Source organism: Rhamphochromis longiceps, linkage group LG20, assembly GCF_057381845.1.
Source record: "Rhamphochromis longiceps isolate RC_006_pf linkage group LG20, R_longiceps_female_GT1.1, whole genome shotgun sequence".
Taxonomy (NCBI): domain Eukaryota; kingdom Metazoa; phylum Chordata; class Actinopteri; order Cichliformes; family Cichlidae; genus Rhamphochromis; species Rhamphochromis longiceps.
The window spans coordinates 12,468,827-12,494,619 of record NC_140576.1 but is presented as its reverse complement, the minus strand read 5'-3'; the positions used below and the strand labels follow the sequence as shown (position 1 = coordinate 12,494,619).

The 25,793-nt window shown below is 39.8% G+C and overlaps 3 protein-coding genes across 5 annotated transcripts in view; 2 read left to right on the top strand and 1 right to left on the bottom strand.

The window, feature by feature from the left end:
- Positions 1 to 665, bottom strand: part of calcrl2 (calcitonin receptor-like 2) — a 40,350-nt gene extending 39,685 nt beyond the window's left edge. Inside the window, exon 1 of the mRNA XM_085393135.1 lies at positions 551 to 665. Coding sequence (XP_085249261.1) covers positions 551 to 600 — 50 coding nt within the window. The 5' untranslated portion in view covers positions 601 to 665. The remainder of the gene's footprint in view (positions 1 to 550) is intronic.
- Positions 666 to 1,537: 872 nt separating this feature from the next.
- itchb (itchy E3 ubiquitin protein ligase b) lies at positions 1,538 to 25,103 on the top strand. 3 transcript variants are annotated; one of them, XM_085393130.1, is made up of 24 exons: positions 1,538 to 1,682; positions 4,568 to 4,659; positions 5,570 to 5,711; positions 7,765 to 7,889; positions 9,637 to 9,771; positions 10,094 to 10,139; positions 10,249 to 10,430; positions 11,128 to 11,374; positions 12,176 to 12,271; positions 12,473 to 12,647; positions 13,752 to 13,821; positions 14,488 to 14,572; positions 14,705 to 14,833; positions 15,573 to 15,645; positions 16,095 to 16,166; positions 16,344 to 16,432; positions 16,563 to 16,722; positions 18,367 to 18,500; positions 20,665 to 20,805; positions 21,001 to 21,121; positions 21,199 to 21,303; positions 21,400 to 21,496; positions 21,746 to 21,818; positions 22,178 to 25,103. In XM_085393130.1, the coding sequence occupies exons 2-24, from the start codon at positions 4,590 to 4,592 to the stop codon at positions 22,275 to 22,277; spliced, it is 2,667 nt and encodes an 888-aa protein (XP_085249256.1). In that variant the 5' UTR covers positions 1,538 to 1,682; positions 4,568 to 4,589; the 3' UTR covers positions 22,278 to 25,103. The 3 variants fall into 3 exon arrangements, with proteins under 3 accessions (XP_085249256.1, XP_085249258.1, XP_085249257.1); XM_085393131.1 differs by lacking the exon at positions 5,570 to 5,711 and having other exon boundaries at positions 1,544 to 1,682; XM_085393132.1 differs by lacking the exons at positions 20,665 to 20,805; positions 21,001 to 21,121; positions 21,199 to 21,303; ... (1 more) ...; positions 21,746 to 21,818; positions 22,178 to 25,103 and adding an exon at positions 19,347 to 20,610.
- On the top strand, positions 16,749 to 18,356 carry LOC146645044 (uncharacterized). Its single transcript, XM_085393140.1, has one exon. The coding sequence runs from the start codon at positions 16,982 to 16,984 to the stop codon at positions 17,615 to 17,617; it is 636 nt and encodes a 211-aa protein (XP_085249266.1). The 5' UTR covers positions 16,749 to 16,981; the 3' UTR covers positions 17,618 to 18,356.
- Positions 25,104 to 25,793: the final 690 nt, after the last annotated feature.

Genomic DNA, 25,793 nt, shown 5'->3' with positions numbered 1-25,793 from the left:
GCCATCTGTGCTTCGCAGTAGTGAAGATAATCATGGCATACACTATTTTATCCCTCTGTATTCTATTCATATATTACTTAGAACTGCAACAGCAGTAGCAGCCAAGGAGTCAGCTCAGGGTGTGACCTTCCCTCAACTTGCATGAACCCTATATACAAAACCCCATAAGGGAAAAAAAATGTTAGAATCTTTTAATATTGCATAAAATGCTTTCAGTGAGTGTCAGCTACAAAAACCTTATTGTTCTCTATCATAATAAACATACTCGTAAATAGTTCTATTATTTTTTGTGAAAAAATACAACGTGCATGATTATTACTACGTGTTACAGACACCTTGTATCGGATTTACATGCCTACATCGTGGATTTTCCACAGTCATGGAGTAACTTTTCTTATGCATTGCATTGGTGCAGTTTTTCTTTTTCATAAGACACAACACGTTTGCATCTTGCGCTGTGTGGCCACAATTCAAGTGAAGGCTCATAAACATTGTAATAAGTCGTGCCCTGGACTGTTCCTAATGCCTGATGTTGAGATTTGTGGCTTACCTTTTCTTTGAGTTAGCTGTCAAACTGTCTTCTCCTCCAAATATCCCCATGCTTGCATGATCCGAACAGAGAACTGTCTCATGCTGTCTCTGTATCAACAGTGACCAAACCCGACCACCCCGCTATAGGAGTCAAGACAAACGTCATAGCGAATACTACGTTCCTGTTAGCACTTTCAAAATAAAGCATCTCTGAACTGAACTGACATATTTGTATTCATTAAGTGTATAGTACAATACATCCTATTTTACATTTATGTTCTATTTATTAGATTGTAATATCTATGAATTATAACACACGCAGTATGTAGTATATTAACCTATTGCAATATTAAATTTAGTAAGCTTTAGTAAACACTCTTCTCTTTGTCCCTACAGCTCTTTGTCCTCACCGAGGAGGTGACAACGATTACACAGTCAGCTATACAGCACAACACTTCCATCTGCCGTTTGTTGTTGGACCACCATCTGTAAATAGGAAACAGCCTCCATAAGAAATATTTCTAACCAAATTAGAAATATGACTACATTTAAAGTCAAATACAAAATATGTTGGTTATCAAGTAGTCTTTTGATATTTTTAATGGCATGTTAAATTTTACATTGTCAAGAGCTACATAGGACAGATTAAGATTGAACAGGAATTTCTTTTTGCACACAAGAGATTTGTGGATATTTTATTCTAACTGTATTTACCTAAGCCTATTTTCACTAAACACATCATAAACACATTTATGTATCAAGTTTGCCACAGAAGATGATGGATATCCTTCATATCAAGTATATATAAAAATATATTCGTTATTTTAAAAAATGCTGCACAAGGCATTAAAAACATTGCGTTAACGTAAGGTTTATGAGTAGACTGCAAGTACCTTAAATGCATCATTATGTTTACTGACCGTCTATTGGTTCGTAGCACTACAACTCTTGTCCAATCACGGCACAAAGAGGGAGTAGCGTGCGCGCTCCACCTTGTTTCGATCACGTGATACGAGCTTACGAAGATGGTGGAAGTTTCTTCTTCCTTGAAGTGAAACCCCCAACAGAAACCCAAACATCCTGGTGAGCGAAGGCTGGGTGGACACTTTAGATACAGCGCGTTAGTTTTACAGCTCCTCGCTCGGACTCCGGTAAGTAATGGGAGCCAATAACTGGAGTTCTCATCGGTGATATTAGCTTTTTCCACAGCCGTTGTACTTTGGGATTTCCAGCCAGCCATGATGATGACACAAGCTAGCAGGCTAGTAATTAGCCTGGGCTGGGATGGCACCAGGCTGTCAATTCTGGTGGCCAGCTGACATTCAACACGTACTCAGCAACTCTAGTTAAAAAGCCACAGCGGCGAACATAACTAAAAGTGGTCAACTTCATGGCTTTTGACTTTGGCAACCAGGACATACTGTACTTCTTTCTCCGGCTAACCGAATTAGCGTTAGCTTGTTATCAATTCCTAGTTGGATTAAATTATGTAATCTTACGAACGTTTCTTAGCTTAGCATCCAAGACACGGAATGTGGAGGTACATTGAGTAGTTTCTTCTCAGCTATGTGCTGTCATTTGCGAAGGAAGGTGCGCCACACTCAATCTGATATTTTAGTAGTTCGATTAAATCTTTACGCTTAGACGTCATGGAGTCATTTCTCAGTACGCTATTGAGGAATGTTGAAGTGATTTGGTAGGAATTTATATTATTATAAATGGGTTTGTGTCAGTGAAGCAGTGAAAAGAAGTGTTATTAAAGGTATACGGAAGCTTGTTGACTCTTCGGGAAACTGACTGCACCTGTCAAACGTCACTGCTCCCAAGTGCCCTCCATTAGCAAGCTGTCCTGACCGCATAGTTTTCTCTTTTGACATAATTGCTTTGTAAACATAATGCAAGAATGACGTTTACGTTATTTTGTGCCCTCAGTCGCAATTGTTCTCAACAGTCTCCGATTTTTACTTATAATGACGGTTTTTGAGTATTGTTTGCTTGAATCGTAATATTAGAAAACCCATTTGTCCCTTTTATCTGACAAAGATTTCGTGTTCGTCATTGCGACGGTATGTTGTTTTGATGTGCTGCATTGTTTTGCCCTCTTAGTCATGATGTAAACAGCGTGTCCATGTGATTTAACAAGGTGTTAGCAACCTTGACAATAGAAGTTCAGCATATAGTAATGAAAAGCTCCTCTTATGCGGTTTTGGTCATACTGTTCAAAATAGTTGGTTCACCTGCAACACCACAGCACTAACAGGCAATAGTTGAATCAGTCTGAGTTCAGATTAGTTTCAAGAAACCCCAGATGCACTTTGTGAAATAGTGGGAGATGTTGCTTAGCTGAAAACACAAAAATCCAGTTTAGTATCCAGGAAATACACTCATCCATGATACACATTCAGCCTACTTGCAAGGATGCAAAGTCAGCAATTATAATGAATTATTGACTGAGACCCGTAGCCAACGTGAAAGTTTACCCGGGAGCTCCTCACTGTCTCCTGCTCTGCTGTGTGCGTAGACTGTTGGATGAGCTAGAGCTGAGGACCCTGCATTATTCAGTGCCACACTGAAGTAACCACAATCAAGAAAAGATCACAGGGCCTGCTTCAGAGCTTTCGGAGTTCATATACTGTTGACATGCTTATAAGCAAACAGTATAACTGGCCCTGGCAACCTTATCCTCAGAACCAATTATTGCTGTTGTCGGTGTATTTTTGGCATGAGCTTTATGTAATTGCTCTCATGTATTATATAAATGAAATTGTGATCTTAAAGTGAAGACTGGTGACAAAGATCACAAGTTTTTTTGTAAGACCCATAAGATTTTCTTTTACAGCCACCTTACAGGTTTCACAGCCTGCAGCCCTGGCCTTTGCCTCCTTTTGTGGTCTTTTATTACCTTCCATGATGACGCAGCATTTAGGAGATTTTTACTGTTGCTTGAACTGATATTCTTTTTATTTTGAGTTTACCGTCAGTCTGTTCCCTTGTTGCGGACGTTTAACAGGTCATTATACTGTTTAGTGTTGTTAAGGATGGGATCCTGAAAGGAAATACAATTTTTTTTTTTTTTTTTTTTTTTTTAATGTAGACTTTCTACTATTCAAAATGACTCTCCAGGTGATGAGATTATTTAGGTAGAAGTCTTTGTACAAAGGAAAAAATATGTATGCATGTTGCTGATGTCCTAAGTAGGGTGTCCGTTGAGCTAAGCTAAGCTAACTTGTTTGCACAGATTTGGCGAGAATAGTGATTTGGCGTATTTTCTTGTTTATCTTAGACTTTGAAGATAATTGGGTAAAGGCTGCTTGCTTCAAGCCAAACCCAGTGAAAGCATTTGCACAGGAATATAGGAAGAAATATGCATTAGAGGTAATTTGGAGCCCACAGTTATGATACTTTTGTGTCAGCTATGGAAGATGTACGAGCTTGATGTGCTTTATGCATCTTGCAAGGTTCTTATAGTGACTGACTGTTATAGCTTTGACTGCTGAACTGCAGCTGATTAAATTGACTAATTGATTAATTCAGTTTTAGTTGCAACAAATGTAGTCTCAGTGCACTTTACAGACAGGTGTTGGAGCGAGTTTTCCATTAATCAAATAGTTAGTGGTTTGTTTCCCAGCTTTGCCACCAAATGTCTGTGACTGTGTATGAATGAAAGTCATTGTGTACTATTTTAATCTCAGATGTTGTACATTTTAAGAGTATTTCAGTAAGAAATATAGTTGCAGTATAACTCCTGTAGTTAATGAAAATTTGCTCAAAGCTCTGATATTTTTCTATTTTACTGTACAGTGTAGATTTGCAGAGATAATTTGTGAAATATAAATATTTTTAATGTAGTGTTTCATATTTTTTTTAACCTATTAATAGTCAGAAATCAGTTCAGCTCACAATGTAAGCTAAATATATTTGAGCTAAATGATCTCACCAGTATGGTGCACATCTGCAACTTACAGATGAGATCATTTAGTCATATCTGTATGAGTTCTGCATGATTGTCACCAACCTAATGATGTGTTGTCTACAGGCCTTTATACCAGCCCTATGTCATGGCCAGTGGAGCCACCAAGTCGGGCACTTCCAATGGATACCCTATTAGGGCACAGCTACAAATCGTTGGTGAGTCTTCGGTCTTCATCAAGAAGTGAAGACCGACACACAGAGGTTAAAATAAAAGTCAGGTTGACTTATTTTATTTCTGAGCATTCAGATAGCTGCTTAAGTTTTTCAGATGTTCTCATTAGTAAAAATCTGTGCTTCTTGCTATTACTGCATATTTTTTACTACCAGTTAAAAAAACAAAATTTGTATGTTTGCTCATTCACAAAGAAAGGAACAGTCTCTAATTGTTATGGTAATAATAGAGTGAGAGAATACCAACCACAAAATCCAGAACAAACTGATTTGCATGTCATAGAGTGAAATAAGAATTTCATCCCCTACAACCACACCACAATTCTGGCTCCCACTAATTACAATCAGTCATTCAATTATATTTATTATATTCCTGATCTCAACTCATATTGTGTATGAAGCGCACCTCTCCACAGAATCAATTTCTTCCATTCCAACATAGCCGTCACCACAGGCAAGACCAAAGAGCTGCCCAAGACGTCAGCTGGGTCGTAGACATGCACATGGGTCCGTGGATCAGTCTTCCATCATGACAATGTCTCAAAACATACTGTCAAGCAGCACATTAAGGTCACATAGTGTTCTAACCAGTCTCCAGACCTGAATCCTGTAGAAAAATCTGTGAAGGGAAAGAAACCTCAAGCTGCCAAGCGGCAGCCTAGAAACCTAAAGGGTTTAGAGTTTTAGCGTTTGGGACTTTGTTTCTCTTCATTAAAATGACTGTCCATTTCTTTGTAAGTAAACTTGTAAATTCAGCAGGGGATCAAATAATTGTTCCCCCACTGCCTTCATACTAGTATTTTGTTCCTAAATTAAAGTTGTAAACAATTTATTTGTTTTGTTTTGGACTCCAACATCTGACTGCTCATTTACTATATGTATTCTTCCTGTTTAGTGCTATCAGCAAAACTGAAAGAAAACAAGAAAAACTGGTTTGGTCCCAGTCCCTATGTGGAAGTGACAGTCGACGGCCAGTCCAAGAAAACAGAGAAATGTACCAACACTCACAGCCCCAAATGGAAGCAGCCGCTCACTGTGTGAGTCAGTCTTGCCAGGATTACTAGACTCTTATATTAATTCATATCATAGATACTCCTATGCCATACTTCTATTTTATTACCCATAAAAGGTATTTAACTCGAGCCAAACCTGTCTAAATAAAACCTGTATTTAAATTGCAAATGTTTGAATTTATGAGAAAGGATACAGAATGAATTCTAATGTTTAAATGTGCCCATAAAACATCTAATAGCCCACTTACTCAGATGCCATAGACTGTTTATTGTCATAAATGTTACTACTTATATTTTCAGGAAACCAAACCAACTGTGTATTTACCAAATCCTCAATTTTGTTCATCTGGATGTAGCGTTTTCAGAGGGAGAAACGAAACAACTAGAGAGCAGAGTAGAGTAATTGCATCATTCACAGTTTAAAAAGATAGATCTGTATTTATCTTATGTTGCGACAGACCCTTTTCAGTCCTCTTCTTGCAAACAGGAGGTTTGAACAGTAGGTTAATACAGCTGTGAGATGACCATATTAAGGATATCCCCTGTTTTTGACATCATACAACATCTAAAACCCTAATTTTTAACTCACCAGAACTACTTGTACAAATGCTGACCTCATTATTTGAAACTTTGCCCATGTTTGTATAAATATCCATATGAAAATCGGCAAAAGCATAAAGGGCACCCTTTAAAGATTCTCTAAGCATCTCTATGGAGTGAGAAATATTCAACTATGTTGAAGGAAAACAAAAGTTTTGGCACTAATAAAATGATAGTAGTTTATATTTGTAGCTTATAAAATATGCATATCAAAAAGAGAGCATATAGTAAATAATGCCTGTGCTCCTCGGTGAGAAGAGCATCTTTCCATTGTTCAAACATTTTTACAGCCCATTTAATGGCTATAATCCCTAGAGACTGCAAAAACAGTGTGGTAATTTGGGTTTTGGCTCAAAGGAAGAAGTGTACCATGCACGATTACTGCTGACTGCACTATGCGGTAAGACAAATCATCATTTCCCCAGCAAACTGTCAGTTTCTCTCATGAGAATATAAAAATAGAATTTCACTGAAACTGTGCAATTGTTTTTCGTGCATACGCTCTTGGGCTCGGTTTTCATAGAGTTTCCAGTTTAAAGAGAAGTTTAAAGACCTGTGTGTTTGGAATTGGCTTCCATTAGCAGTTACAGTCCCACACAGTTGGGTGAGTGTCCTGTGCATTTACAGGACTCCTGTTTCCAAGAATGCACTTCACATTTAGTGCACTCACACCACTTCACTTCCTGCAGTAAAAATATTCACACATTTAGCACCCCCTTAATTTTAGCCTATCTAATGTCTCCTTCTATGCAAAGTGGCCTTCTTATTATAGAACCCTCCTACAGTTTCTTTTAGACCAACGGGGGAAGCGTTATTATATAACAAGTGTTTACTATGGGGTGTAACCGGACCCAGTCCACATATCCACTGTCTCTTTTCCTGGTGACTGTTAAACAACTGTCGTAGTGACGGTCATGGACACTCACTGTCCCTGAATAGCTTTTGAACTTTATTGTCTGTGGTTCGCTTTCAGGACAACACAAAGATTTTTGCTGCTCATACAGACAAAGTGGTGTTCACTGTTTAGCTTGGTAAAACAGTTGTCAAATAGATTGCAGTGCTGGGAATTCCTGAGAGTAATTGGTTGTTATTTCCTATATTTGTAATTATTGATGCTTGTAGAACTTATCATTGGGAATTGTACTTAACACAAATGTTAGATTGGAGCTGTAAAAGGTTTTAAGACTCACACAAAATGGTATTCACTTGACATTGGCTAGCTAAGGACTTGTGATTGAGAAGTGGAATAAGAACTGCTTACAGATTTATTCATTTAGACAATGGAAAGTCTATAAAAACACTATCAGCACATATTAATCTGTCAACCTGGTTGTTGAAATGGTGTACACGGCCATGAAGAACTTTCCTATGTTAGCTTTTCAATCGAAAAAAGCATGTTTGTTTTTTTTCTTTCTCTTTTTAGTTTGTTTTTTAAACTTTCAAAAGTAACTGTTTCTAAATATATTGGTTTTCACAGGATCGTAACTCCATTCAGCAAACTAGTGTTTCGTGTGTGGAGCCACCAGACCCTGAAGTCAGATCTGTTGCTAGGGATGGCCACGCTGGATCTTAGTGAAACACTCAAATCTAATGACATGAAAAGTGAGTATATATGACACAAAGGGAAAAAAAGGTTCCTACATACAAGCGGTGCGTTCTGCCTTAAAGGTAGAGTAAGGAGTCTAGTCATTTGGGTGGGGTCAGAGTAGAGCTCCTGTACTTCCACACTACAAGGAGCCAGCTGAGGTGGTTCAGGCATCTGACTAAGATGCCTCCTAGGTGAGCTGTGTGGGGACATGTCCAATTGAAAGGAAACAGCTGGGAGATTATGCTTCTTGGCTCTCTGAGGAATACCTCAACTTACCCCTAGAAGAGCTGCAGGATGAAACATGTTAGCTTGGTAAAAACAGTGTCTTGTCACTCTGAGCCTTGCCTCAGAGTTGACATATATGATTATAAAGATATATAATTTAGTAAAATTTTTGCGAAGGGATCAAATATAGAGAATAAATTTTGCAAGCATCTGATGACAAAAAAAAGGGAAACCCTCAACCCTTTAAATGACGTTTATCACATACAGCCGTTTGCCAGTGATGAAGCAAGATGTACTCAAAAGTACCACAGAAAATGTAAATTAAGTCCCTGTTTTACAAATTCTTGTGCCTTGACAAAGAAGTTTGATACACAAGTCAGACAGCTGTGATAGGCTCCAGCACATAATAATATGCAGCGGAAAATCAATGAATTGACTGATCCAGCAAATAAGATCCTGGATACAAGCCGTAGAAATGCGCTTTGGCTAACCCAAGTAACACAACAGTTGCACATAGAACAAAGGAGATTGCTAAATATAAGAAATTATATGTGTAGACAATTAGACAGTAATGGTTAACTAGTAATTTTCTACTGCAAAAGTAAACTGCTGCAAGTATAAACCACATCACTTCCTGCCCACCAAAGTTTTGTCAGATAATTTCCTGCTGTCTGTGTGAGTTGATGCAGGTTTACATGGTTTCACTGCAGCACACGTACATACAGAAAGAATTTCAGAGCGCTTACAGATGTGGTTTATCTGACTTACACCCAGTAAAACAATCAGTAGAGTATTCCATTTATAATCTTTGTCATCTGCTTGTATGCTGGAAGATTTTTGGTCTGTTTATCTTTTTGTTTTTCCCTCATAAAGACCAGTTCACTGTGCGGTCATTTTTTTTATTTTTTTATATGCATGGACCCTGTCCAGCAGAGCAGAGCTAATGACAGGGAGCTCTGGGAGCAAATCAAATGTCAAGAGCTGACTTTGATATCAGAGCAGGGAAACACATGCTGATTGCCATAACTTTGTAATTTAAATATTCAAGAGTTCATGTTTGAAATCATTTGTCATGTTTGTTTTTTGTGTTTTGGTGTTGTTTTCCACCTCAAAAATGAACCTTTTCATTATTGTACTAGGTACAATATTTAGCCATAACAGAAGCAGGAAAACAGTCTTTTAAGTAATCTTTCTCATTTAATTAAAAAATGTATTATAATATATAATTACATCTCCTGGCGGTGAGCAGGGTAAACTGCTTCTGTCACTGTGCTATCAATAAATGGTTATAACAGTACTTTTATATTTCTTTTTGTTAGTATCCAGTATGTGATCTCAGGAGGCTTACGGGGGGCAAAAAGTACTTCTTTTTCTACTATGAATGTTGTGTAAAATACTACTGTGTATTGTTGGTTAGAATTTTTTTAAGGGACATTATACCACTGACTGAAGTAAAGTTTGGTGGCATCATTAATGGCAAGGTTTGTATTTCAGATGCCATAGTAGCACTGACCATCGTGTGTTTCTTGTATGTAGTTTCTGAGGTGGTGCAGACCTTACAACTGTGTGCAGACAGGGACGAGTCAGACGTGGTGGGGGACCTGTCTGTCTGCCTTGACGGCATGACTGTTGATCCTGATATGTTCGCAAAAGCAGAAGCCGACCATCACAGTGAGTCACGGAAGAGCACAAAGAGGAACTTACATTGGAAGCATGTGAAGTTTTTCATTTTATGTTGTCATTTTTTTGTTTTATTTTACAGGACCTTTTGTTTTTTTGTTTTTGTTTTGTTTTTTACAACTTTTTTTTTTTTTTTTAAAGTGAAAAAGGGGACTGAAGATATTTTGACATGTTTTTTTTTTTTTTCAGAAGTTCAACTTTTCATCCATATCAGCAGTACTAATAGCAGAGTTCTTAATTATTTGACTGGTTATGTTACATTCTAACAGAATCTCTCATTTTGACTCTTTTCTCTTGCATGCTTTTATTTCAGGTACATCAAATGGGGAGTCGCAGCCAAATGGTGATCATTCCATAAGGTACAGTACATCTTCCTGTCTTTAGGCAAGTTCTACCAGTGTCACATTTCTGGTTTCTTCTTTTTTTTTTCTGCTTTGTTTATCAGTATCCACCCACCCTCCTCCACAGGCACAGTCGAGACAGCTCTCCGGCTGTGGACAGCATAGAGCACAAGTCCTCTCCTAGTGGCCGTAGATCAGTAAACAGCACAGGGTCTCCATCGGTATCTTCAACAGGGCTGAGGCCTGTTCGACCACCTAGGCCATCTAGACCTCCGCCTCCAACCCCACGCAGACCCAACTCTTCACCAGGTAAGAGATTTAATGAGTGAAAACTGCTCTAATCTGTCAAGACACTGAAACTATGAACTAAAGGAAAACAAAGAAGAAGAGACACTCTTTTTCTATACCCACTCTCTACCATCATTCCAGTGTCAAATATTTAACCCAGAGGTAGATCTGGAATTGAGCCAAAGCACAACTTGCTCTTGATATGTTTGTACAACCGGTTTCCTTAAATATGAGCTTTCTTCATGCACAACAACACAGAGATGCACAATAAGATCATTTCTAGCTAAATCCTCTCGCACATGCGCCTTAATGATCTCTTATAATCATATTAATTCCACAGTTTTGTTCTTGCACTCCAAAATGGGGCCGATTCACACAATTCATGATTGGCAGCTCAAAATGAACTTTATTTAACTTACAGTGTTCCTTGTTTCAACTATGCAGTTCATTCGCTGTCTGAAACGAGGCATTTTAAGTTAAGTTTCTTCTAATTGGCTGGCCCTCACCAGTACAAAAAGATTTGAACAAAAATGCTCATAGTTAGATCCATGTCCCTAAGGTGAATATTTTAAGGAAATGGTGACATCACACAGTAGTGACATTCAAGAGCAGACAAAACTGTCTTAAAATTTGTTTAGAGCAGTGTGAAGCCTGTTGAAGCCTTGTTCATATGCTCTGGCCGTGTTTAAAGTGAGGATCCACCATTTTCTTTCTTCAGCATCTTCCAGCAATGACTCTGCTGCAGCAGACTGCAGCGACGGCCAGTCAGGTTCTGATACCCCAGTGCGAGCGCCGGCCTCGGGTCCCTCATCAGCCCCAGACTCAAGTCCATCATGGGGCTCTGACAGGAACTCCACAGTGGCCTCCGGTTCTGGAGCTGCAGCAACCAGGCAGCCGACCAGCACCATCACCCCTGCTGTCACTCCCAGAGTCCCCGCAGTCAGCACAGGACCCTTGCCTCCTGGGTTGGTGCTCATTTTCTAATTCTTGCAGAAGAACTGAGAGAGGTTTTCTGTACAGTCATAAGTCATGAATGTGAAAGAATGGAAATGATTATCTAATCTCCAAAGCCATGCTAAGCAATAATAGTGCCCAAGCCAAACTACTAATTGCTAAAGCGGCTGACTGCGCTGTAGTATAAATAGACCAAGAAAAGGAAGCTTCATCCAGAGAAAAAATGCTTAACTACTGAGGAAAAAATAAAGAAAAGGGGCTGTTGCTTAGCCGTAAATTAATGTTTTCTAAAACAGAACAGAAATACCTGAACAAGGCAAGGTCAGATGAGCATTTATATTCCATTCATCAATCTAATGACACGTTAGATGACGGAGCATGCTGAATATTGTAACGATAAAAAAATCAAACGAATATGCAAACATGAGTGATAAATGTGAGAGCAGTTTTTAGCATAGCAGAATCTTCTTACTGAAAAGACAAGGTGACATGCTACTTGTTTGTCTGTTGAGAGCAGATATGCCTAAACAGTGAATGACTTTATCTCACATTTTATATATTAAACATGGTTGTGACAATCGTGGTCTTTTTTTGGTCTGGCTTCATCCAGCCTGTAATTCTGTAAACATCCCTTTCTGAGCTCTGTGCTCCTATGACATCATTGTGACCTTCACTGGCTGTTAGCTGTTTTTCTACTAGGATGACTCATGTAGAAAATGCTAGAAATTATAAATCTGTACCTAATCTGCTAGAGTAGTGTCTTGCACCATTAAGAAAAGTGGCCTGAACTTTATCATTGTTCCTTTTTCTAGATGGGAGCAGAGAGTGGATCAGAACGGCAGGCTTTATTATGTTGATCACGTGGAGAAGAAAACAACGTGGGAACGGCCTGAACCACTGCCCCATGGGTAAACAAAAAAAACCCTCTATCACTTAGATTTTTCTTAGAAAGTCATCTCTAGTGTTATTGGACTGTTATAATAGTAGATACTGGTTATATTATTGTTGTTCACTTCGTCCAGTGATATATTTGTCATGTCCTTTAGCCTGGAAAAAGTGTATGGTTTTTCTGTCATTAAAGCATTTATTCCCCCCCTTTACACCTTCAGCTGGGAGCGTCGTGTTGACCAAATGGGGCGGGTCTACTTTGTTGATCACATGACACGTACCACCACATGGCAACGCCCCACTGTGGAGTCAGTGCGCAATTATGAACAATGGCAGCACCAGCGAAGCCAGCTGCAGGGCGCCATGCAGCAATTCAACCAGAGATTTATATTTGGGGTGAGACATCCTCTTTATCATGTGATGCATTGTGTTGACTTGGATGGTAATAAGCTGGAATATAGTGACTATAGGTGTGTCTCATCTGTGAATTTACAGTCTTGTAATACAAATACTAAATGCAAAGAAAAGCGCCTGGACTTCTTTAAGTTGCTTGAAGACGTTTCACCTCTCATCCGAGAAGCTTCTTCAGTTCTAAGGTCAAACTGTGAGGAGTTCCAGATTTAAACCTAGTGGGAGTATCCCGCCAAAGAGGGACAAAAGGACCCCCTGATGATCCTCTAATCGCCTGAGCCAAGGTGTGAAAATGGGTGTGGGTCCCAATCAGCCAGGGTTTCGGGTGAGCTCATTGTGAAACCTGGCCCCACCTTATCATGCGAATTCCTGGCCCAGGATCTACATCCTGGGCCATCTGACCTCAGGAATTTGACCTTAGAACTGAAGAAGCTTCTCGGATGAGAGGTGAAACGTCTTCAAGCAACTTAAAGAAGTCCAGGCGCTTTTCTTTGCAAGCTCCTTTGACTACAATGACCTGGATTACTGAGAACCTTCACAGACACAAATACTAAATGATTAGGAAATCGGATTTTGATTGAAGATCGATTGAAGGATGCAAGTTGAGAAAAAAAGCTAGATATCTTTCTTTTCTTGAAGCATTTTATACAAAATATATACATAAGTACTGTGCTGGATATAGCTTATAGTTTACTTTATGTTGCCATATTTCTGTGACATTGCTATTAATGGAAAAAGGTGGCTCACTGCTTTTGAGATGTTACTTTGGCCCTGTAGTTACAGGCCTCTTGCTCTAATATAGAATAGAATAGCCCTTTATTGTCATTGTACATGTACAACGAAATTGTGGGTGCTCCACGCCACCTGTGTCAGAATAAAATACAAATAGTAGACAGCAGGAATAAGCGGGGTGTGGGGGGAAAACACAAAAAGATGCACAGTAGTTGGGATCGCTGTGCCACTGCATATGTCCTTACACGCCACTATCTTAAAAACATGCCAAGCTTGTTAAACACAAAGCTTGGCATATCTGTTATGTCATACATACAAGTGAAGACGCTTCATTAACGATCATCTTCTGCTGTGTAGGCCCAAGACCAGGCCACAGCCACTCAAAATAAGGAGTATGATCCTCTTGGGCCTCTACCACAGGGATGGGGTAAGGTCATAATGACTTTCTAATTTAAATACAAAAGTTTCTGTCACTGTTAACTACAATTGTTGCTAAGAGACATCCACACAGGAAGCCATTTGCTTGTTGTGCAATGCTTTGTTGCTGATAGTGTTTTACCAGCGGACATTCAAGGTTCCAGTTGCTGAGATGAACTCTCACATATGTCAATCAGTGTCCTACACTCTCATTGGAAGTGGCTTAAATCGCATATTGTTCTCATATTTTCTGTCACATTTGGATTTTTCATTGTTTTAGCATTTGAACATCAGTTTTCAACATTTATTGTGACTGCCTTCTGGAACCTGTTGGATTATATTCGATGTCTACATTGGGGACTTTTTTTCTAGCAGTAGCCTGGTAGCTGCTGAGCTGCCAGCCCTGATATAAAGTGTTATATCATGATAGCCACAGCAGGATTTATTTTTATTATTTAATATAACCCCTTTAAATTAAGCTATCTTTATATTTGATTAAGGTAGAGATGTTTGTAGCATGAAAAAGACACTCGTCCCTAATTTCTCAATAATAATAAAGTTAAATAATTCAAAGGTAGCTATGCTTAATTGTGGCTTTTGCATTAATCTATTATAATGTAAAGTAAAGATGGAGTTAGGGTAGGGCAATATAATGTCTCACTTTGTGTGCTTGCAGAGAAGAGAACAGACTCCAATGGCAGAGTTTATTTTGTGCATCACCCTACACGGTCAACACAGTGGGAGGATCCAAGAACACAGGGGTTAGTGTGTGTTTGCATATTCCACTGTTTTTGTTATCAGATAAACATAAAACTTGTATATCTGTAGTGTGTTTTTTTTCATAACCTTTACTGAGAACATTAAACAGGAAAAGGTCTAATGTTGTTTTTCAGTTTGCTGAATGAGAAGCCCCTTCCTGAAGGCTGGGAGATGCGCTTCACTGTAGACGGTATTCCTTATTTTGTCGACCACACCAGGAGAACCACCACCTACATCGACCCCCGCACTGGAAAATCCTCACTGTATGTTATTCCAATGCATTCTTTTCCATTCTCCCAAAATTTTAAGGCTTCAGAAAGATATAGAAGACACAGTCACATTGGCTAACTAAAAGACGTACATTCTTTTCAAAAATAGTTTTATTGCTAATTACTGCCATAATGATACTTTGTAACAGAAGCAACAAACACGTTTATATCTCAAACCATCTTGTGTTCTTCTAAACATAATCATCATTCTTTTAAAAGACATTCTGAGTATTTTGGAAACAAGGTTTAATTTCACAGTTGATCTAGCATCTCACAAGGTAGCTTTGATATACCTGATAGTTATGTTTCAGCTGATTTTCAGTCATATGTGTCACTGTCCTAAGAATCCCTCTCTAATTTTAGAAGTCGTGATGCATTAGCCTGATATGACTAATGGGTCACCTAGTCTCCTACAGCATTCTCAGTCCTGATAGTTACTGAGTTGAGGCTTGGGTCTGGTTTTTTCACTCAGGTGGAAAAACCAGTTTGGGTGGAAGGTGATGAGAATGTGGTTATGTAAACTAAGATGAACAGTGGCGAAATTCACATGTTTATAACCTTCTCATGTACGTTTTTGTAAGTGGATCGCTTTTTTTAAAATATATTTTGCAAGGACATTTATGTGGGCGTTCATGGGAGTGGAAGCGAGTGTGAGATCGAAATATCTGAAAGTAATATTTAAGGTATTAACGGATTAAATGAAACTCTGGTTTTTCCTTCTTTTTTGTCACAGTGAAAATGGACCCCAGATCACCTATGTTCGAGACTTCAAAGCCAAAGTACAGTACTTCAGATTCTGGTGCCAGGTGGGTGTCGCTACAGGAAAGGAGAGTTGTTGTCTTTAGAATAAAAATCTGCAGATTCCTGGCATTACACCATATCCACTGACACTATGTGGAAAATGGAGTATTTCATATCTTTCTAATGGATCTCTCAAATTGCATGATGAAACAAAGTAGAGATGAATTCCGTTTAGTCAGTCATAAATTTATTCATGGTGACTGATGACCTTAGGTTCATTTCAACTCAATTTGTTGTTATCAAGTCTGAACTCCCACAGTCTTCGATGGATAACAAAAAATCCCAAGTCATCATAAACAGGGGAGTGCACTGTTTTTGCTTTATTTAGTGTGCATGTGTAATATTTGTGTGCGTACCATGTTAAATTAAAAAAAAAACGTAATCCTTCCTTTAAGGCGAACCAGTGAGTCTTCACTGCAAAATTAACTGTTGCTGGCATTTTTCTTTTCTCCAGCAACTGGCGATGCCTCAACACGTCAAGATCAACGTATCCAGAAAAACCCTGTTTGAGGACTCCTTCCAGCAGGTACAGCAACCACCTTGAGCCACACTGTTCATTGTATTTATTAATGCATAATAATGACAAAAGTGCAGGGCATAAAGTAAGCAGACTGTAAAATTCCTAATTATGATACTGGGGTATTTTGTTTTAGAATAATAGTGATTTCACAGGTGGTATATCAGTCTGTTGTCTTTGTTGTAGATAATGAGCTTAAATGCTCAAGATCTGCGAAGGAGGCTGTGGATCATCTTCCCTGGAGAAGAAGGGCTTGACTATGGCGGTGTTTCCAGGTTAGTTATGAGAAGTCTCAGAATTCATAGCATAGAACTATTATTGGGCTGCTGCTGTCATTTTTATTTATGTATTTGCTGGATTTCTCATCCCACACTCACTTCTGCCTTGTCTTCTCCTCACTCACAGGGAGTGGTTCTTCCTGCTGTCCCATGAGGTTTTGAACCCGATGTATTGCCTGTTTGAATATGCTGGTAAAGATAACTACTGTCTTCAGATCAACCCAGCCTCCTACATCAACCCTGACCACCTCAAGTATTTCAAGTTCATAGGACGCTTTATTGCCATGGTTAGTCACTTTCTCATATGCTGGTTTTAAAGCTGTAATGGCAAGTAAGATATTGTAAGAGTCACTGTAGCATTATTTATAACAGTAAGGTGTTTCTCTTTGGCTCTCAGCGAAGGCGGTCGCACTTTTCTCCTCTCCCTTATCTTCCCTGCTTAGCTCCTCATGTCCTTGTCTTGTCTCGTGTTTTTTTGTTTTTTTTTTTGTATTACTTTCCCTGGAACACACTCTCACAGTCTGTTTCTAAAACCTAAAGAGAATTATGGATTTGATCAACTGGTCTCTGAATGCTATTGACACCCTTTTCTCAATGAGAAGTCTGGGCTCGGGAGAGCCCGAGTGCCCTGGAGGGACTTTCCCTGCCGGATACACAATGGACGGGTGGCAGACATGGAGGATCGTGTGCCTGGCAGGACTGTCGATCGAGGACGCTGAAGATATCTACCTATTCGGAACCATGATAACAGGGTTCTTGCTGATCGGAGCTGGCTTGGCCCTGGCTTATCGGAGAATTAAGAAAGCGGAACTGGCTGTTCAAACCCCCCCAAGGCTGCCCGCTGGGATTGAAACGATGGGACGAGGTGCGGCTTCTCAGGTAGGGCTCACTGAATGCAGCATGGTTAAGAGCTTGGAGGCGCTAACGGCTGCAGTGAAGGCTCAGAATAACACCTCTGAGCGTATATTGGATTACATCAGGGAAGAATCCACTCGGAACAACACCTCTGGGCGGAAGCTGGATTACATCGCGGATCAGTTGGCTGCGGTCATGAGGTCTCAGAATCTGCTCTGTGAGCAAAAAACTGAAAAGACCACAGAATTGAAGGTAAATAACATCATGGAGAAACTCGCAGCTATCCAACGGGAGATTGAGAGACCAGTGTCGGTGTCGGAGTGTTGAAACAGCTTGAAATTCTCATGAGTTGTTTGTAAAAGAAAAATCACCATTATAATAATGCGGCTACCCCTTCGGCGCCAGCTGTGGGCTCAAGGCCGGAACCGAACAAAAACTCCCTGATAACGACTGTTGAGTCTGTTCCTTCCCATTCCATGCAAGGCCACCTGGGTTGGCTGGTAGACTGTTTTCTTAGCCTGGCAGGGCAAAGGACACTGTCTCAGCTGAACTATGGACACGCACACACATACACTTACACTGATAAGCACACACTCATCCCCCTCCATTTCCAAACGCCTTCGATGCTTGTTTCCTGCGGGGGAACACGTCAGGTCTGTGTGACGCGCTGGGATGGTAGCGCTGTGCAGGGCGGCTGCTGTGTTCGCTTCGGATTACTCCTCACCCTCACCCAATCCTGTGGCTTGTCATGTCCTTCACAATGTTGTGCTGTGGACATTTTTGTGCTTTTTGTGCAGAGGAGTTTTTTTGTTTCCTGTTCTCATGCTGTCCTACCATGGAAGCACAGCATGAGTAGAGGTCTCTTTTTCCTCTTGTACTTTCCCATTGTAATGTACATTTCAGTGTTTTTCAGTAACGCTACCGATCTCAGACTTGTATCCCCATGTAATGTCTGTGTTGTGTGTGTATGGTCGGGGGGGGGGGGGGTCCCATTTCACTGCAGGGCAACCTGCATGTGGCGAATAAAGCTTTGATTGATTGTGTGTAATAATGATGAACATGCATTTCCCCCTCAGGCTCTTTTCCATGGCAAGTTCATCGATACTGGTTTCTCACTGCCATTTTACAAGCGCATCCTCAACAAGCCGCTGACCCTCCACGACCTGGAGTCCATTGATCCAGAGTTCTACAACTCCCTCATGTGGATCAAGTGAGTTCACAAAACTGCTGTGTGTGTAAAGCGGTTTGAAAGACGATGCATTCTTAATTATTCTCATTCTAAATGAACTTGTTGACATTTCTTATTACAAAGTTACTAATACATTAGATTGTTTATGTCTTTGTATTGGTGTGTATCACCCTATACATCTCAGGTTTTATTTATGACGAGAAGAGTAACAGTGTGCTTAATGTGCTGCTCGTGTTTATTTGTGTGGAGAAATGACACATCACTGCACTTTGTTACACTAACTCATTAATGAAAGAAGAACTGTCCCCCAAACGGCAGGGGCTGTAATAAAACTTTGATGTTTTATGATTTTTTTTTTTTTTTATTACAACATGCTGACGTCAGCCTGCTGACAACGAGCTGATACCTGACCTTTGACCTGTGACCTTGAAGCACATACAGTCTAAAATGGTTTATTTTCTATCTTTTTCACCCACATGATTGGGGCAGAATTGGCTGAAATCTTTTGCTTTTATAAGCTGTAAAAACGTGAGATTTTTAAGATGTATTCATGCAGCGTGTGATTTCTTTTGCGAAACATTATGGGTCCATCTTGACGTTGTAGGGTCTCATATTGGGGGGGAGTAACCATATGTCCTTTCATATTGCACTGGTCAACTTGGGCGCTAAAAATGAAGGTCAACCCAGTTGCTCACATCCCCAGAGACCCTGTTATTGGGAAGTTTGAAGAAAAGAAATTGTGGGTAAAATAAAGCTTTTACTGCTTTTCACATTTTGTGGGGCCTTGACTTTGATCCGATAATTTTTTATTTTATTTATTTATTTATCCATCCATCCATCCATTCGCTTCCGCTTATCCTTTTTCAGGGTCGCGGGGGGCGCTGGAGCCAATCCCAGCTGTCATAGGGCGAGAGGCGGGGTACACCCTGGACAGGTCGCCAGTCTGTCGCAGGGCCAACATACAGGGACAGACAACCATTCGCACTCACTTTCATTCGCACATTCACACCTAGTGACAATTTGGGTTATCCAATTAACCTATCCCCACTAAGTGCATGTCTTTGGACGGTGGGAGGAAGCCGGAGTACCCGGAGGGAACCCACGCAAACACGGGAAGAACATGCAAACTCCACACAGAAAGACCCCGGCCTGATGTTGGAATTGAACTCAGGACCTTCTTGCTGTGCGGCAACAGTGCTAACCACCGTGCCTTTATTTATTTATTTATTTATTTATTTATTTATTTATTTATTTATTACCAAAAATTAAATAGACTCAAGCTGTCATGGGTTTTTTACCATCACATAATATCTTGAAAACTGTGGATGCTACACTGCTGACAAACAAAACAAATTAAGCCGATTACATATTTCCTGTCTTTGTGGGGACAGCCAATTGAAATGATGCCTCAAAACCCCCTCAAGATGAGTACTGAGCTCAGTCATTTGGGATTGCAAAGTCTAGTCCTATTAAGTAATCTAACCTACAAAGAACTGGAGAAAAAAATCAGTGAAGTCTTATCTAAAAAGCTTGAGAAGAAAAGTGGCTAGACTTGAGTGTTTTTTGAGTACGTTTCACATCTCATCCGAGAAGCTTATTCAGTTCTGGAAGTTTTATATTAACTGGCTACAGATGACATAAATATTTTTATGCCATCATTAATTGTCAACAGAACCCCAGCACAATGATCAAAACCTCCATTAACATCCTGCGGTTAGCCAAACATCTCATGTGATTTTTAGTCCTTTTTAGTCACATGAATAACTGTGACTAGTAACTCAAAACTGAATTTACATTTTTACAAAATAATTGATTCCATGTTCTTCAGTCACTTTTAATTACCTTCTAATGCTAATCTAATCTAATTCAAGCTTAACATTTCCTGGGGAAACCATGAAGAAAATGTTCTTAAAATTGGGCCTTGAGTAGCTCTAAATCCCCTTAGGCAACATTTTAGCTGGATGAGCGGAGGAAGAAATGTCGTCAGCAGCATTAATAGGTCACTGAAACGTGTTAGTCTTTAACCCTTGGTCAGGTTTTCAAATCATTCTTGGCTGCAGCAAATTTCCTGTGGTGTTAGACTCTCAGAGCTTTAAGTGTAGAATGTGTCATGATAACGGAATAACATGACACGGATGAAAACTTGTTGTAACAGTAATGCTGCAGGGACCTTGTTGCTCTTTAGGGATAACAACATTGAGGAGTGCGGGCTGGAGATGTTCTTCTCTGTTGACAAGGAGATCCTGGGGGAGATCTCCACCCATGAGCTGAAGCCAGGAGGAGGTGACATCCAAGTCACAGAAGAGAACAAGGAGGAGTACATCAGGTGGATTTCAGGGTTTTCCATTTAGTTGTTAATTCAGATCATTGTCTATTATTATTATTATTATTATTATTATTATTATTATTATTATTATTATTATTATCATTATGTCAATTCAATATAAGGCTCATATGACATGTTTATTAAGATAAGAGTTTTTTTTAGGTTTTAAGGTTGGGCTTGTGTTTGCCTGTGCAGGCTGGTGGCAGAGTGGCGCCTGTCCAGAGGAGTAGAAGAGCAGACACAGGCTTTCTTTGAAGGCTTCAATGAGGTCCTCCCTCAGCAGTACCTGCAGTACTTTGATGCAAAAGAGTTGGAGGTATGCTTAAAGACAAATACTCAAGAATGGAGTGGGCGGTATACTTTTTGTCTTAATGAAAATGTATTCCATCCCAGGTCATGCTGTGTGGTATGCAGGAGATTGACCTGGTAGACTGGCAAAGAAACACCATCTACAGACACTATGCTCGCAGCAGTAAACAGATCGTCTGGTTCTGGCAGGTCAGTGTGAAGCCGAAGGAGTGACTCATTAAACTGAAGTTTATAATAATATGGTCTTTAATCTTTCTTGTTTTTTGTTTGTTTTTTCTCCTGCAGCTGGTGAAGGAGATGGACAATGAGAAGAGGATGAGACTGCTGCAGTTCGTCACTGGTACCTGTCGCCTGCCAGTCGGAGGCTTCAATGACCTCATGGGTAAATATTGTAGGGATGACCATTTGAAGTGCCAAATGATTCTACATGCAGCATGACGCCAAAGGATAACCTACAAAGTTTTGTTGGTGGTTTATTTCAGTTGTATGTTTGTTCTCATTGTTAAGATTTAAGCCATTTGTAGCCTTTAGTGTGTTAGGTAGGAAACTGTCAAATTATTGCAATTTGTTTTGAAAGTTCACCTTTTCTGTAAGGATCAAACTTAACAGTGAGTTGTGCTTCACCTCGTAGGAAGCAACGGTGCTCAAAAGTTCTGCATTGAGAAGGTGGGAAAAGAAAACTGGCTTCCCAGAAGTCACACATGGTGAGTTCATACAGAGGACTAAAGAAACTACTGGGTGCGGATGGATGATAATGGGCATACACCTCACACCCCACCTCATGTAAAAGAACAGAACTGTTTTGAGTTGCAGAAGTGTTATGGACAGTGTTGAAATAACTATGGAGACAGTACAGTTTTCCAATTGGGCCTGGATATTATGAATGCAGATTTACAACCTACTTCAGAGTTGTTTCAACTGTCCTTAAACTTCTTTAGTTTTCATCCAAGCACACAGCTCCACACTGACATAGACTCACTTCAGAATCAAGCTAGGTTTGTTGTGGTAGCACCAGAATCAGCTTTTCAAGCTAAAATACATTTTTTTAATGTTCATTTTCCAGCTTCAACAGACTGGATTTGCCACCCTACAAGAGCTACGAGCAGCTGAAAGAGAAGCTGATGTTTGCCATTGAGGAAACGGAAGGCTTTGGACAGGAGTAAAGAAAACCAGGAGGAGCTGGGTGCAGGAGTCTGGAGGAATGAAAAAACCCCACCAGTGTTCAAATCAGGGAGCCTCTTTAGAATAGGCAGGAGTTTTTGGGAGTTTGTGCTCATGCATGCACTCACATGTGTAGTACTTCTATGGGAGCATATGCTAGACTGTTGTCTGCATGTTGTTGGGTTTTGGGCACGGGCCCTGCACACTGCAGTCTCAGCAGGCCTCTGCACGCCCGACAGCTTGGAGAAATTTTTGTATCGTTTCAAACCAAAACACGGACGCTGCTCCCATCTCTCAGAATGTGCACCGCTCTATGCCCGGTGAACTCGTCCTCTGTGACATCTGTTTAACAAGACTACAGGTCTTTTGTTTTGTGCTTTCGACTCATATGATCATGTCAGGTAAGAAGGAGGGGTTAAACTGAAAACATCTTGACCTGACGGAGCACAAGAAGTTCCAGGAGTAAAACCTTTAAAGAGATTGAGAGGGTCTGCTTTTTCTTCTAAAACTGACGTGAGAGTCACCAAAAATCATTTTTAAATTCTGTTGTTTTAGAATCGAACTCACACTTTGATCTGCATGTTAATTATAACAAGACCCTTTTTTTTTTCTCAAAAGTAGTGCTTCAAACTTTTACTAACAGACAATCCTGGTGCTTCAGAGAGATTTGGCCACATGCCTATTTTGCGTTCCTGCTTCTTTAGTATTTGATCTGGGAATCGATTCGATGATTGTGAAAAGTGTTGTAACCTCCATTGTCTTTAGTGGTGGGAAGAGTGGAAGAGAACTTAGAGGCCCTAGTTTTATAGGGCCAGAGTTTGCACGCTGTGATGTGTGATGGGGGACACTGTGGATTAGAGTATCCTGGGGGAGTCTTTTAAGTTATTCATCTTAGTATCAGCTTTAAAATGTTTTCCAGCTTTCTCCTTTTATTTCACGGGATAGTCTTGATTAAAAATTAAATAAATTAACATCCTGAGGAAATCCTTTTTAGTAATTAATGAATCGAGATTTGTTTTGATGCTATTTAAAGTTAAAAGTTTGAAAACAAGACACCAAAATCAAGTCAAACCAAATCAACTTTTAAATGATAATGGATATTTTGAATGCTCACTTAACAGCTTGAAAATAAGCAGTTTGTAGCTTTTTGTACACGTGTAGCATTTGAATTGGATCGAGCGCTTTGCCTTAGTTGAACTTTTACAAACCCTACAGCGAGAGACAAAATGAAAGAGACAAAGCGTTTTGGAATTGAAAAAGGTTGAATTCTGTCTTCCCTTTTCCACTTAGAGGAACATTTTACCTCTAAATGCTTTTAGCAGAGAAAGCAGTTTGTAATTCTATAGTTTGTGGATTTGGGTAATTCTAAGAAAAACAGAATTTTAAAGCTGTGCGAGGCATTGTACTGCTTCAAGGAAAAAAAATAAAAGTCATGAATTCCTGGGAAGAAAAAGTCTGAGATTAAAGTGGTAAATTTATAAGAGGGGGAGGGGTGAGCCCGGACTTCAAATTCAGACCCGAGACGACACCACCTGCTGGTTCGTGCCTGCAGTGTATCACAGCTGACAATTATGGTCACAAAATGACCTTCTCATTATAAACATCTGCACTTTGAAGATACTCGCCCATGATTCAGGCCTGTTCAAATGAAAATAACATACAGACCGAGATGCTGTGATAGTTGTTATCACAGACCAGCACTCTGTAATGTGACCACTTCTTACCAAAACTTTTTTTTCTCCTAAAATAACCACTTTAATCTCAGACGGGATCTTGATTTTTATTTTTATTTTTTTTTAAATCCTGCATTTTTAATGTCATGATTTTAAGCTTTTTGTTTTGTTTTTTGGTTTTTTTTCTTTGAAAATGATAAGTCTTCCATAGCTTCGTATTCTTAAATTTTTTTACCTTACCTAGAATGCATTACGAAAGTGAAAAGGTGTGTTTGTGTGTGAGAGAGATTCTTGCTTCACCTTCTAGGTTATGTATCATGGAACAGCTGACTTGGGCAGATTGTTGTATTAAAATGTGAATGCACAAAGAAACCTCCTGATGCTTTGCCAAGGTGGTATCCAGAGTTTTGTGTGTGTGTGTGTGTGTGTGTGTGCGCGCGCGCTGAGGTTGGTGTAGTTTGGCATCAATCATATGAAATTTAGAGCAGCAGGTAGTGTGGGTTCTCATTTTTAGAGCGCTCCTTTGAATGATTCAGGTTACACACTTGAAAGACTGTTGGGGTCACTGATGGGGGCATTGGATTCAGGCGGTGTTAGTCTAATAAAGCACGGCACTTTCTTTCCCAACACCCCCAGCTTGTGCGAGTTCCATTCTGCTTTGTCTGTACCCCTGGACTCACCGTTTCCACGTGCATGGTGAGATCATCTGTCATTAGCCTTCAGGTAGCCTTATTTCCACCCTCGGGCTTCAGGCATGCTTTGTTAGCAGCTTGAAGCCGGCAGAGATGATCCACCGCAGGTTGCTTTATGCTAAAGTGAATACTCTGGACTGCACCAGATTGAGCTTGGGGGGGGTCACGTGGCCTGTTTTTAAATAGTCAAGTGTGACCTCGGCTAGGACAACAACTACTGAGACAATGCTAGCATAAAAACTGATGAATGTATCAAGATGGAAAGTTGGTCTAGTTGCCTATTTACAGCTTTGCCTCAGATTGTTTTCCCTGATGCAGGATGACGTTTTGATCTTGTTCTGGGTCGATCGCATATTAAAATCTTGGGAACATAGTTGAATAGATATGTAAATATTAACTGCTTCTTTTTTTCTTTTTTGGGTTTTTTTTTTTTTTTTTTGGTTTTAATTTTTTTTGTCTAGAAGCCTCCATATCCAAATAAACCACTGTCACTCCCCTGTACATGAAGTTGTAAATGGTGTCAATAACAAAGTTTCTTTTTTAAAAGAGAGGTTTTAAAAAGAGGTTTATGTTAACACTATTTTCTTTTCCCTGTTTAATTTCTGATGTATATGAACGATGTGTAATATAGATAATGCCACCTTAATAAATTAACTCAGAAATGTGTGTGTGCCTTTACTGGGATGCAGTTGTTAAAAAAGACATTTTGTATCATCTTGTTTATCACTTTGATTTACTTAGTCTTGCTTGCCCTGGCAGGTTTAAGGACACAGTTGTGGTTTGGTTCCTTATCCTCTCTGCTATGATAAACATTTTCTCCTTACATGTGGTGTTTCACTACCCACATTATCAGGGTATTTACTATGCCAGATGCATCCTGGTTGCTTTTCCCAATAAGCAAGCTTGCATGCTTTCTTGGGACTCTGATCTAAAATGCAACTGCAGTTATGCAACTGCAGTTACCCAACAGCAAGAGGGTCAAAGTCTAAGTCAGCGCGAGCCGTCTGTTATAAACTGCTAAATCTACCCAGGCATATGCAAATTGTAAAGGCCGATGCGTGACCCACCTGTTACTGGGAGACAAATGAGATCAATAAACTTTGGTCAGAGTAATGGGTTAAATCACAAACTAACTACCTTTATTTACCGATTT

Bases quoted from the DNA above. Each gene is read 5' to 3' on its own strand.
- itchb (XM_085393130.1), top strand. From the start codon at position 4,590: ATGGCCAGTGGAGCCACCAAGTCGGGCACTTCCAATGGATACCCTATT. The intron at 10,431-11,127 runs GTAAGAGATTTA...TTCTTTCTTCAG, and splicing joins CAGACCCAACTCTTCACCAG to CATCTTCCAGCAATGACTCT. The intron at 12,648-13,751 runs GTGAGACATCCT...TCTGCTGTGTAG, and splicing joins ACCAGAGATTTATATTTGGG to GCCCAAGACCAGGCCACAGC.
- LOC146645044 (XM_085393140.1), top strand. From the start codon at position 16,982: ATGGATTTGATCAACTGGTCTCTGAATGCTATTGACACCCTTTTCTCA.